Source organism: Anser cygnoides, chromosome 15 (genome assembly GCF_040182565.1).
Source record: "Anser cygnoides isolate HZ-2024a breed goose chromosome 15, Taihu_goose_T2T_genome, whole genome shotgun sequence".
Taxonomy (NCBI): domain Eukaryota; kingdom Metazoa; phylum Chordata; class Aves; order Anseriformes; family Anatidae; genus Anser; species Anser cygnoides.
The window spans coordinates 13022448-13036295 of NC_089887.1; the positions used below are offsets into that span (position 1 = coordinate 13022448).

General features: G+C 57.0%; 1 protein-coding gene across 10 annotated transcripts in view; it reads right to left on the bottom strand.

The window, feature by feature from the left end:
- Positions 1-13848, bottom strand: part of LOC106033340 (ankyrin repeat and fibronectin type-III domain-containing protein 1-like) — a 213237-nt gene that overhangs the window by 182016 nt on the left and 17373 nt on the right. For 4 of the 10 annotated variants that reach the window (XM_048061904.2, XM_066977702.1, XM_048061899.2 and 1 more), the window contains exon 2: positions 12601-12743. Coding sequence is in view for 3 of the 10 variants with exons in the window: in XM_066977700.1 (XP_066833801.1) it covers positions 12590-12743; positions 13203-13236 (188 nt within the window). In the remaining 7 variants the exon portion in view is untranslated. Of the gene's footprint in view, positions 1-6096; positions 6293-12502; positions 12744-13202; positions 13768-13848 lie in introns of those variants that run through there. The other 6 variants (XM_048061865.2, XM_066977699.1, XM_048061876.2 and 3 more) reach the window with 4 other exon arrangements.

The window sequence follows — 13848 nt, forward strand, 5'->3', positions numbered from 1 at the left end:
CGCACGCTATTAAGGGCGGCCGCCACCAGTGCAGCTGCTCGGGAGTCGGTGCCAGTCCCTGCCTGCCAAAACCTCCAGCAGCCTTTCTGGGTCTGGGACAAAGCAGAAATTCATGAAACCATTTGAGGCCGTTGGGAAAGGGCTCTCTCACCTCGAGATGGTTTTGTGGTCTGACGTTTAGAGGAGGAGCGGTGAAACCCGCTGCCTGCTAGCTCAGGCTCGCAGCCCACGTGGGAAGTTCCTTGGAGCCCACTTTATTGCCAGCTCCTTTTTCACATAGAAGTAAACAAAAATATTTCTGGGCTATTGAAGTTTCTCCCATCCCAGGAAAGTTTCTCCCCTCCCAGCCACTTGGCTCCAGCATACTACATCAAGCAGAGTTACTTTTCTCATTGCTGTTTACAAACCTGCTGCCCTTCTACACAACGCGCTGCAAACAGCGATAAAACCCCAACCTGTTCAAAAGCTAGCAGTCCCGAGGTGACCGCAAAGCCAACCCCTCGCCTTCTGTCCCTAAGGCCCCCAGAAGAGCCTTCTTCCAGCCGCTGAGTGCCACCAGTAGGGAACCAAGCACACGGAACCGGGCGCTGCACCGCCAGCAGCTGCAGGCCCCTCTCCAGGCGCATCCCGCTGGCACCACGCCGACCCACGCACCCAGAGCCCACGGCAGAGCCAGCCCGGGAGGCTCTTGGTTCTGATGCTTTGCAGCATCCTCCAGCACAAAGCTCCTGGTGCAGCCTTCTGCTGCTCTGACCAACAGCACAAGCGGAGCTCGAAGAGCCATCGCCCACCCCGACGCAGGATCAGCGCAGCCGACGAAACCAAACGCTTCTGCCCCAGCCTGCGGGAGCATCGCCGCGCGGCGGCTTCAGAGGGCTTTGCCTAAACGCTCTGTGATCCCAGTGTAAGCTATGGCTTTGCTTCTTGACATTTGCAAAACCCCAAAGCACTCAGCTTGAGAGAAATCCAAAGCAAAAAGAAAAGGAGGAGATGGATGTTTTTCAAAGATGATTGTAGAGAGCTCCTGAGACACTGCAGTTTTACAAAGGTCCCTCATTCGGAGCACATATTGCTTCTCAAACACATGGCTTAAACCCAGGCTAGAACAAAACAACAATCTCGTACCATTTTCATCACAACGCTCAGCACCTCCAGTGAGCAGGGGGAGGGAGAACCGCACACGGGTGGGTATATAAACATATACAGACATCTGCTATAAGGACCAAAGGTCCTAGCTTACCATATGCCTGCAGAGGGACATCTCTGAAAACCAGGGAAGCACAAATATAAACTTCTACCTGAAAATGAACCCTATAGTAGAAAATTTCATAACTACCATAGCGTTGACATTTGAAGTTTTCCCAAACAGGCTGAAATCACAGGTTCACTGCACAACCCCGGAGTGCGGGAGCCCCAGGACACCCACCAGGTACAACTAACCAGAGGACAAACAGGCCCTTGGAGATGCGCACAGCCAATCTGTTTGCTTCCCAAACCCGCTTACAGGCCCTGACATTGCCCTGCCCAGGGCACCCCCGGATCAGCAGCAAGACCCAAAACCTCAGCAAAGCTTTACGAGTCAATGCCACAGCCCCCACGCCGAAGGTGGCCGCCAGGCCACCCTGCAGGGGTGACGCCAGTCCCCAGCTCCGGAGGCCTGCAGTACTTTGTTTCGCTGATGGAGCGGGACAGGGACGACACGCAAAGGCTCAGGAGCCCCACCCATCCCCTCTCACTTCGGGTTACGTGACACGCTAACGGACAGAACAAAACCTGCGGGTCCATAAGCACACAACCGCTTTGCCCCCCCCACAGGGCTGACCACAGACTCCCGGCGCAGCACGTCTACGCACACCCGTTGGGCACGCTCCCACTACACTCACTGAACCCAGTTCGGCCTACAGCAAGACGCTCTGTGACTTTGCTGCCGCTGGACTGGGCCCCAAGTAATCCCCGTGGTTACACCAAGTCAAGTTACTCGCACCTAGCCCCTTTGCCAGGATCAGGCTTGCTGCAATTGTCACTTTGGGGGGAGAATTTCTAGCTGAGCCTGAATATCAATGCCCCAGTAAAAGGGAGAGTTGACGGTCCTTTGAAACTGCACTGTTCTTTGCACCAGGTGTGAAGGACACATTTTGTGTTTGCGATGAGGGCAAGGTAAGATTTATGATCTCCTTAAACTGCACGCTTCCCTGCTTTTAAGTGTCCGGCTTTTACAAGCGTTGCGGCAGGAGATGGCACCGCACGGCCCTCGCCAACCTCTTCAGCTGTTGGAAGTTTCCCACCCTGAACCATCTGCTCGGTGCACGCACACAGAAGAACTTCCCAGTTCCACAGGAGCAGGATGGAAGGACTGAACTCACGGCAGCAGAGACGGAGGTCAGCGAACAGCGGCCAAAACCTGATGCCCGGCTGTGGTGCAGCGTGTCCAGCCCCCAGGCGCTCCAACATCCAGCACTGCACACACTCCCACCACGCGTCCTGCCCCAAGGGGCACTGCCCAGGAGGACAGAAGTCCCTCCACCGGCTCCAAAACCACCTGGCCCAGCTCTAGCGGATCTGTGAGACTCCACGTGTGGCTGCGGTATCGGTCCCCTGGGCAAGGGGCTCAGCACCCGCCACACGCAGCCAGCCCCCAGCACCAGACACCAGCACGATGCGGGGCCCAGGAGGCAAAGCCCTACAATTCCCTGGCTAGGAGAGGCTCGCCTCCTCCCTCTGCCAAGCACTTCAAGGTCTGTACCTGAAAAGCAGAGCAAAAAAGGACCGCACGTGACACGAAAAGGAAGTCTGAAGTTTCTCAGAGCCCTTCCCTCAGGGAACTACAAATATTTGCAGTGTTTTATCCAATATTCTTCCATATTTGCCCAACGCCTAAAGACAGATGAATAGGTCACGTACTCCTCAGATATAACGATTTCATAAGGTTTTAGCCTTTTCTCTGCACCAGTGACTGCTGTCCCCGCAGCCTGGCACAGAGGACTGAGCCGGGGCTGGCCCCTGCTCCTGCCTACCCGAGCGAGCGCTGGCACCGTCAGGGGACGAGGCTTGCAGCAGGCACCCCCGGGGCCACATCCAGAGCCTCCTGCAGCACCACACCGGGGGGCATTCGAGCTCCATTACCCCATGAAGTTCACCAAGTGGGGGGTCCTGCACCTAGGGAGGAATAACCCCAAGCACCAGTACAGGCTGGGGGTGTCCTGCTGGAGTGCAGCTCTGCAGAGAGGGACCTGGCAGTCCTGGGGGGCAGCAGGCTGACCGGGAGGCAGCAATGTGCCCTTGTGGCCAACAAGGCCAACGGGATCCTGGGGGGCATTCGGAGGAGTGTTGCCAGCAGGTCAAGGGAGGTGATCCTCCCCCTCTGCTCAGCCCTGGCAAAGACAGGCTGAGAGACCTGGGCCTGTTTAGCCTGGAAACAAGAAGACTGAGGGGAGACCTCATCAGTGTGTATAAATATCTGAGGGGAAGGTGTCCAGGGGATGGAGCCAGTCCCTTTTCAGTTGTGCCCAGTGAAAGAGGCAATGGGCAGAAACTGAAGCACAGGAGGTTCCAGCTCAATATGAGGGGGCACTTCTGTACTGGGAGGGTGACAGAGCACTGGGACAGGTTGCCCAGAGAGGTTGTGCAGTCTCTTTCTCTAGAAATATTCAAAACCCGCCTGGATGCTGTCCTGTGTAAGGTGCTCTAGGGGATCCTGCTCGGCAGGGGTTTGGACTGGGTGATCTTCAGAGGTCCCTTCCCACTCGGCCAGTCTGGGATTCCTTGTGCTGAACAGTGACACAAGCGGTCACGACTCTCCTGATAAGTTGGTATGGCAGCACCCAGAGCTGGGTCTTCATCTCCACGCAGGCAGGCAATCCACCACCAACAACAAAACCTACTCTTTTAAAACACGCTCGTTTTCTGCTCTGTTTCTTCGAGAAACGCTCCTGACTGATCCCGGCAGCTCAGTTGCGGAGCTCTGGCCGCATCCCTACAGCTTGTTTTCAATCATGCGCTAAAAGGGCAAGTAATGCAGAAACAAATCTGCACGAAAGGTCAGGGAGCTTCCCCGCCCCGCGGAGCGGAAGGAAAGCCTTGTTGGCCCCCGCGGAGGGCTCAGCACAGCAGGACCCTTCTCCAGCCCCAGCCGCCTCGCTGTCCCCACGTCCCAGACAGACAGGCACCCACCTCGCTCCAGGACAGCCGGACAAGGAACGGAGCACCACCACCCAGCAGGGCAGCACACACACACACACACCCCAGGAGCATTGCCATTACAGCTGCGCACGGCATTTCCCACCACCTCTGCTCTCCTGGACACGCACAAGCCCCCCATCACTGCTCAAGAGCATCACAGCCAGCACCATGAGGGGCGAGATGTCAAATGCACCTCAGGTGCACTGCCACGGCAGCCCCTTCGGCAGCTACAGCAAGCAAAACAGCACCGGGCTCATCTTTGGAGCTGGGAGTGTGAGGGCAGACCGGACGTTTCGGGAGGAATGATTTCCTCCCTGGGCCGGGGATGCTGCAGTCAGCGCCCCAGGAGCAGCGACCAGCACAGACGCACAACGGGGCCCGAGCTGGGAAGGGAAAAGCCTGACCCGGCTCCATCGGCTGGATGGCGCCCGGGACCGAGCCCTGGCCAGTTCCTGCAACACGAGATAAGGAGCTGGGAACAGCACGACCACAGCTTCCCACCCAACGCAGGCCGAGCAGGGGGGTGCCAGCAGCAGCACCACCGGCGCAGAGCCAGGCAGGTAGGCTTGGATCTGCACCCAGAGATGAGCGAGGGTCTCCGTGGCTCAGGAGCACACAGGGGAAGGAGGCTGGGAACAGCCGTCCTCAGAAGATTTGGCTTCACACACAGCCAGCTCCTGAGGTCAATGCTCTTGCACGGGCTGGGAAACTTCAGAGAGGATGTCTGCTATTTTACTTGCAAAATGATGACTCAAGCGGCTGGTCCAACACCGCCCCCTGCAGAAGGGCAAATTGGTGGGCTACACCCCAAATCCCCATCCTAGCACAAACCCTGGCTCCCCCAACTTCACCCCCAAGCAGCACGGGCTTGCTGCGAGCACAAACACCGGGGCCCCGCCAGGGTCCTACTGGATTTTCCCCGAGGAGCTGCAGCGCTCCCTGCCAGGGCGAGCCAAACTGGAGCACGAGCCGCTGGCTCTCGCCTGGGCACCGCGACAGGGAAAGCTGCACAGAGAAGGACGGCTGCCCCGAGAAGACAAAGCTACTTCTGAAACAAAATTAAAGGCAAAGCCAAATTACTACCGCCAAAAACAAGCAGACACAGAATGGGTTTTCCCCCCCCAAACTCACACCAGGGTGATGTAATACACTCCTTTCCCCCAAGACCCCGGAAGGCAGAGGCAGAGGGGACCCCACGCCAAAAGCCCGCACGATGGAGACCAGACAAGCTTCAGCACGGATGCAGTTCAGGCTGTATTTAGGGTGCTTTTATCATATTATGCGTTTTTGTCCAATTCGTTTCACTACAAAAAGAGCTGGAAAGGTACACTTTAAGCTGCAGAAGTAGAAGTTAAAAAAGAAAAGATCAAAGGGCTGTCATTGAAAATTAATTAGCTCAAACCTGAACTATTAACATACATTAAAAATTCAAACCACACACAGCTACATTCATTTCCAAGTAATTTTCAAGAACCTCCAGTGCTGCAAGAGAAGTTAATCTCACATTCCATTAATTTGCAGCTCGCACGGAGGTTAACCTCTACTTAATTAGAACTAATTTTAATTTTGCGGGAATAGGGCAAGCACACTTTGTAAGAAATCCTCTTGACGTTACACCTTCCCGAGGGGGAGCAGCAGCTCCCGGTGCTGTGCCTCCCCTCCCCGTACACACACAGCGCCCCCGCGGCCCCGCGCAGGATGCGGCCGTGAGCAGAGCCAGCCGCACGACTGGGGGCACTTCACAGGGGAGCGTGGCCACGGGAGAAACAGCGGTGACAGAAACAGGAAAGTGTCCGATTAACTTCTGCAGCATCCCTGCTAAGGGCGAGAGGCACACCGACACCCAACAAGAGCTGGAGCCCAGCGGAAGGGCTCCCGAGGGCCCGTGGACCAGACGCACGCCGTGCCCCAGCTCACCTGCAAAGCCACGCGGGCAGAAGTCGCTGCACTTGCACGTACGCGGCGTAACAGCGAGAGGAGACGCCAGGGAAAGGACCAAGCTCGGGGGAAACCTCGCCGCCCGTCACCTCCTGCCCCAGGAGGCTTCACACCGAGCCTGCGCCTGCTGGCACTCCCGTGGCTCCGAGGGCAGCCAGGCCCAGCCGCAGCGCGTTGCCCGGCTCTCCGTCCTCGTCCTCCCCACCGGGAGCTCGCTGGGCAAGCACGCAGGGCTGCCTGCTGCCTGTTAAATCCCTGTCGCGTGAGCCTCACAACCGAGCCCTCTCCTGCCGAACCGGCCCCGCCAGGAGCGCAGGACCCCAGCCGCAGCCTGGGAAGGCTCCCGGCGCCTCCGGACGCCGCCAGCTCTGCCCCCAGGCGAGCCCGAGCCCTCCCCACGTCCTGCAGCTCTGCCTCTCCCCCAGCCTGGCCCTGTTTCCAGCACACTTCCACGCACACTTTTGTTTTAACCCATGCACAGAAACACGCCGTGGGGAGGCCTCCAGCCTGATTAACCCAAATTGATGCAAACCATAATTCAAAGCGAATTAAAGGCATCCACCCTGGAATCTTTTTTAATTTGCCTAAACCAGTTTACAAACCCAAATCCCCATCGCGACTGGGACTCCCTCCACAAGCACGCCTTGCTGTGGGGTTGGGCTGGGCTCCACATCCTTCGCCCTGGACCAATGCCACGTCCTGCAGCCCTCGGTCCCCCCAGCCAGCTAGACAAACACCCCCAAGTGCTGTGGGGACAGCCACAACTGCCTCCCCCGGGGACTAACGTCAGCCCCACTGTGCCTACCCAAAATCGTGCCCAAGCTGCTGGACACAGGGCACGGCTCAAGCTCGGCTCGCACCCAGGGAAGGGGAAGGAGCAGCTCCGGGGGACACAGAGACCCCTCTGCAGTGACTGCAGTGTTAAACACTAAAGGGCCCACATGCAAAAGTGCTCAGCAGGCTGCCAGCCCGGGGACGGCGACAGGGGCCCGTGCACACAAGACAGAGGTGTGCATTTGCCTGCTCACTGCCTTGACCCTGACCTTCTCACCCCGTCCCCACCAGCACTGCTAGCAACACCTCCCGCCACCAGCGAGCCAAGCAAACCAGTGACTTCATCGCCGCTTCCTTCACCTAACTCGTCTCGGGAGACCCCGCTGCTGCTTTCCAGCAGGCGCAGCATCCTCCGAGCACAGCTGCACGGCCCCCGCTTCCTTCCTCCCCACAGGCCTCCAGCTCCTGTCCACCGCTGCTTTGACCTCAGCCTCTCCTTCGCTGCCAGCTCCGCGGCCGTGCCTGCACGCCCGGGGACAAGCAAAAGCACAGAAAGCAGCCTGCAGCCTCCCGGGCCTGCACTGCACTTGGGGATGACGTCGGTTTGGAGGAAAACGCTGCTCTGAGAGAGAAATCAGCAGCACGCCAGGAAGAGCGGCTAACCCAAGGCGACGTCAGATATTCAGACCTTTTGCTTCACTTCAGCGACAGGAGTGGGCAAGAGCAGCAGCACCCTTTCAAACCCACTGGGGTAAAATACGTATACGGTCACTCTGAAGTGACGCTACATAGCATTAGAAGAAAGGTTAGCGTTTCCTTAATGTAACAAGCTTTACTTTCCTCCTGCCTTCCAAAAATTCTCCTTTCTCAGCACCTAAAGCCTGCCCGTTCTCAAGGAGGCTGCGCACACACCTCCTTCAGGTGCAGGAACGGCTGCTTGGTGCAGCTGTGTTTGTATGCACAGATGAAGAGGCTCCAGAGGCTCAACCTGAAACCCGGGGCCCCAGGACAAGCAGCCCCTTCGACAAACCCCTCCCAGGGTAAGGGCCCTGCGTGTGCCGGTGGGCAGAGGCACAGCTCGCCGTGCCGGAGGACAGCCAGCAGGTTAGTGGCACATCCCGGAGGCTTCCGATGACCCTGGCCCGGGCTCAGCAAAGATAATTAAAGCAAACACACTCAGAATAGAATTAGCCCTTAGCTTTCGGGCTCATCTGGTAGCTGTTACCAGGACTGCTTCCCCAGCCCAGAGCTAATCCACCAATGAAAGCATCACCACTGACCGAGGGGCTTTAGCTCCGTGCGTGAATTTCAAAACACATCTGCCCCCTCGCACAGTCCAACGCTGCGGGCCAAAATCATTCTTCAGACGGAGCTTTCATCCTCGAAACCCTCCGCAGGTTTTAGCCAGGCTGCCCTTCGAGCGAGCAGAGTCTAATCTCGGGACGACACACTCCCTCCTCTGCCGCTCGCCTAGCGATGCCGCTGCTTTCAGAGCCGTGCGCGGGGGCGCGGGGGGCGGCTGCAGGCACGCACCGAGAGCCAGGGCCGGGAGCACCCGGGGCTGCGAGCACCGCTCGGCAGGGAGAGCAGGGCCCTCGGCGTGCGCTTCGGCTGCTTTCAGAGTTTAAACTGACCCCATCCAAGATGCTGACCCCATCCAAGATGGCCTGCAGACCACAGCATCACGTGTTTGGTGCCTTTTTTTTTTCTTTCTTCATTTTTTAGGTTTTCTAAGCTGTAACAGCTCTATTTTCTCCTTAATTGGTGCAACTGTTTTTAACCCTGCTCCTGGAGCCACGTTGCCATGGTTACCCGCACAAGCCTCAGCAAGCGAGGGGTATTTTTAGAATTGCCAAAATGCACATCTCCAGCGGGGCTCTGCTGTACAGAGCCCTCCTTGTTCCACGACACAGGAATAGAAGACGTGCAATAGAATTAAAATGCGGGAAATTCAAACCCAATCGCAGGAAAAGGCGATGGAGCAGCCAGAGCACAGCGGCCCGGGGTGCTGGGAGGGGACGGGGATTCTCCCCAGCGCCCCCAGCCAGCTCCCAGGCACGGCCGGGGACCCACCGGGACCGTGGGATGCAGGGGTACGGCTCAGGTGGCCGCAACGGCCGGACACGGGCTCACGGGACAGCGAGGAGGAGGAGGAGGAGAAGTCAGGAGTCCGTGGGCTCCGCTCAGCCCAGCCAACAAGGCCAGAGCTTAGGGCTCAGGGCTAGGGGCAGGTCAACCCAGGCGTCGTTGCGGTGGGTGCTGCAGGCCTGCTGGTCGGGAAGGAGTAGGTGAGACCTAGCCCAGGAGCAGAGCACCAGAAACGCTACCTTAACACCAGCACGTGGCTTCTCGTCTGTTCGGCTTCCCGGGCTGATTCACGACAGAGGACCAGAGTGAAAGTACGGGATGGCAGCTCACGGGAGGCCTGGCCCTCGCCCACAGGAGAAGGCAGGGAAGTCAGCACGAGCTGTCCTCCAGGCACAGGACAGCTGGAGGCACCCACACAAGGGTGAGAGCTTTTACTTGGCAAATTTAACGTCACTAAGCCACGCATGCTACGGTGACGTCTTGGTTCCCATGTCGGGCCAAAGAGGTCTCTGCAAGCAACCGCTGCCCTGCAAGCTTCTGCCCTGCCTGAGATCCACCCCCAGCATCCTCCCCCGTCTCTTACCCACGGCAGCAACTGCAGGTTCCACAACGAATCCCAGATACATCATCCCACCCCCAAGCAAAGGGAGTTGGAGTTGTCTCCAAAACCTTGCCCCACACCAGCCGCCACGTGCTCAGTCTGCTCAGCAGCCCCGGTCTGTCCGTCAGCAGCTTTCACAACACAGAGAGCAGCAGAGGAGCAGGTCCGTGCGGCAGCCAAACCTCTGAAGCTGGATTTGCATCCAAGAGAGACAGCGCCAGCCACACGACCTGGTATTTGCGCATTTCTTCCCATTAGCTCTTACCGAGGGAAGAGGACACCAGTACACCGCCTCCACCCGTGGCAGGGGAGCCCTGATGGGGCGCTAGATGCGGCGAGCCTCGCGTGCGTTCGGGGCAGGTGATGCTTCGCCGCTTGGGGCCGTTCAGACAGGCAGACCCTGAGGTACAGAGACAGCAACCCGAGAGGTGCTTCAGTCCCACGAGACGCCAGGAGGCACCCCTCCAGGACAGCGACACTACCCAGCATCAGTTTGTCCAGTTTCAGGGAGAAATACATCTGAACTGAGCCAGAAGAAAATACCTCAAAGAAAATTAGAAAGAACAGCAAGAATTAGCAATGTTCTAGCTAAAATCAGCAGTGGGTTAAGGGTAGACAGAACTAGTGGCTCCAGCAGGAACTTGTCCTTTTGCAGAAAGTCTCTCACTGAGAAAGAGGGCAACTTCTGATCAGAAGCTTCTCTCGTTTTTCTCTCTGGCTCAGTTTACAGGTACAAGTCTACCAAAAGAGACCGAGGGCAGGGAAGGACCTAATCCCAGAAGAGCTGCTGCCAACCATCACAGCTCTTCTCTTGCAGTGCAGCAGCTGGACACGCGGGGGGCACATGCATGACCCTCTGCTGCACGGCACGCTACGTAGCTGTCTCCATCGCCCGTAAGGTGAAGCAGGGCCAGGTGACGGTCCTTTCTCCTGAGTCAAGTCACCACCACTACGCAGGGACAGCAGCTCTCAGCACCCCATCCTCACGAGCTGCATTCAGCCCTCTCCGTCCACCCAAGCCACCACAGGCTGATGTTTCAAAGAACACACCCCTCGCATTGGAAAAAGGAAAAGATACTGGAGGTGCAAACACCCGGGAGGACGTTTTCTGATTTAGAGAGCAGATGTATTTGATAGCACCTGGGGTCTCAGCAATGTACATAGGTTAAAGGAAGGAAAAGTTCAGAGAGACACCTCACACGCTGTTTGCAGTCCTGCTTGGTATAAAAGAAGACATTCGCAGCAGAGTCCAAAGACGTCCCTGCTGCACACGCTTTTCTGAACACCCCAAGGATGGCTGTTTACAGAGGAGCAAGGCTGCAGGCCGCAGTCATTCCTGGCTGCGGCCGGGATCTGACAGCATCGCTCCGGGTGCATCATGCATCTGGAAGGATGCCTTCCCAAATAATCTGCACAATCCATTTCAGAGCCAGAGAAGTCTGCCAGCAGCTATACTCATGCTGCCCCATCTCTTTCATAAAGACACAAGTAATTATTGAGCACTCTAGCTACTAAAACTGATTAGAGCAAAACAAACTAATTTGGTTACAAGGCAATGATCTGACCTCGTTAACGACGTGAGTAACTCACTGACAATATTTTGCTCTTACACAGCAATGCCTTTCATTAGCTCTCAAGCTGCTCTATAAAGGAGCCTGGTATGTTCCTACAAACCCATTTTGCGTCGGAGGAAACCCACGCCAGCTTCCACGTATCCAGAACGCTGTTTCCTGGGAATCAGTCGGCCTCTACTGCCATAACACCAGACGGAAAACAGCACCCGGCCTGCCAGAACCAACAGCCCGCGGTGCTGCCGTGCCGAGCAGCCTCCCCGTGCCTCTCCACAGCGGGCGCTGGCCGAGCGGCTGTGCCCAGACCTGCACAGCCAGCTTCCTCCTGCCTCATCACAAAGCCAGCCTCATCTGCTCTTTCGGAAGGAGGAGAACATCTTTGGACATCCACACTGGCAGTAAAGCCCCACAGCGGTTAGGGGCTTTGCCATTTAGTGCCCTGTGACAGTGCACACTGTGCTTGTTAACCCCATGAAGCACCCTGCGGAGCCAGCTCTCACATACCTCTCCTCTGCTCGGAGACATCAGTCACAAAACGAAGCTGCCAGCTGCCCTTGAATCAGCCCCCTCCTGCACGAGGGAACTGCACGCTGGCAAAACTTTGCAGCCAGCATCTCATTTAGCCCACCTGATGTCATCAAATCATCTGCTCTTGGGATGGGGATGCGTGCCACCCCCACGGCACAGTCACAGAACAGGCTTCAAGGCCAAGCTGAGGTCTTCCTTGTGCTTGTGACAGTCGGGACAAAAAGACCTCAGGATATTGCTGCCACAACCCCCTCGCCTTCCATCCTCACCCCAAAAACTTCCACTACTTGCTGACCATTAGTGACCAGGGTGTTACAGCTGTGCTCCTGGGAAAAATGGTTTTTCTCCATCTCACAGACAAGGGAAAGCCTGCAGTAAGAGGCGACTCGTCCGTCTGGGGTCCACAGCGCGCAGCCATGGCTGGAGCTCAGTCACCCCGGGCAGAGCTCCAGGCACCTGCAGGCACGTGGCTTTGCAGGGCAACATCCAGCAGGGCAGACTGAGCACCTGCATCCGCTGGCAAGTCACAGGGGTTTCGGTGTGCTTTGCAATCCCCAACCAAGATAGATACGTGATTTAATAAGCAGTATGCATTACACTCAGCTTATGACCCCCAAAAAAAAGCATTTAAGTGAGACTTTAACCAATTTCCCCCCTGTACCCTGTTAGAAAGGAATGCTTTTGCAGCAAAAAGGAGAGAAAAGAAGAGAGTCTAAGAAGCTTGAGCACAGCCAGAGGACAACTGCACTCTCCCCATTTCAATCACACACCAACATACAGCAAAGAGAGCAGAGCTCACAAGGGGAAGCAGCAGAACAAATACCTCAGAGGGACTTCTGGAGTCTCTCATCCATATTTGCACACTGAACCACCTACAAAGTACTGCACGTGGGACAGACAGCTGCCCTGCCTGGCTCTTACCGCCCGCAGGCCCGCAAACGTGGGCAGCTCTCCCGGTGTCACCGCGGCCGCACCACGAGGCTGAGCCGTCCTTTGCCACAGCCGAGGCTGCTGCGTGGCACGAGCACCAGGCACCCAGAGGTGATGATGTCCCCGGATGAGTTCTGGAAATAAAAACAGAGAGAGTGTAAGGGTTTGTACCACGTCCATCTACGTCCCACATCCACCCCACACCAGGTAACCAGCATGGCAGCAACTCGCAGGCACACCCAGGGCATTAATCTGGGCACTCCATAGCCCGCTCAGCTGCAAAGGGAACGAGTCCCCAGAAGGAAAATGAGGTTGCTGCCTTTCATTTGGGAAAGGACTTATGAACACAAGCCACAAAACACTCAGAACAGGGACAGCACAGACTCTTATGCCCCCAGAAAGCTAAAGAAATGGTAAGGGAAGAGATGACAGCTCAGCGACAGCCAGAGCGATGCACACAGAGCACACCAGCCAGCACCATTCGGCACAGCCGGAGCAGAGCCCCAGTGGCCAAGCACCATGGCTAGCAGGAAGGGTGTCAGAGGAGCCCCAGGAGGATCCAGGAAACGTTTCAAGCTATGCCCAAACTTCACCCAGACTCAGGATCAAGCAGCCCTCAGCCTTCATCGTTTTAGCATTTCATTTTTCCCTGAAGCTGCTGTTCAGTCACCACTGAAACCCTTCTCTGAGACCAGAAGCCGCTGTGCTTTGGTGGCTCTCCATGGGCTCCCCAGCCACCAGAACACCCCAGCGGTGCTGTGTTCTCCCGATTCCCCTTTCCAGCTCCGCAGTCTCGCAGACAGACGTTCTGAAACGAAGGAACGCAGCCCGGGACCCAAGCCCTGTTTCGCACTATCCGAGCTCTGCCAGGCATCCGACAGAAGATCACGTCGGTCATTCTTTCCCAGAGCTAGAACTCGCTGTTTCTCAGCATGAGAAATTTCATTTCCTACACGTAGCGAAAGCACGAAAAGCTTTCAAAGGTCAAAAAAATGAAGCCATCAATTTATCGCAAGAAGTAACTTCCTATTCGAGCTCTTGAAAGCCTGGGCTCTCCAGCACAAATGCTCCACCTAGAGCACGCTGTGCCAGCGCCGCTCGCCCAGGGCCGCCAGCACCCGGAAAGCAGGGCTTGAGCAGCAGCGGAGGACACGGAGCGCTGCCAGCCGCCCCTCCGGGGAGGCGGCGGAGGGGCAAGCAGCCAGCAGCCCCACCCGGCGAGGTCCCTCTCCCACCCCA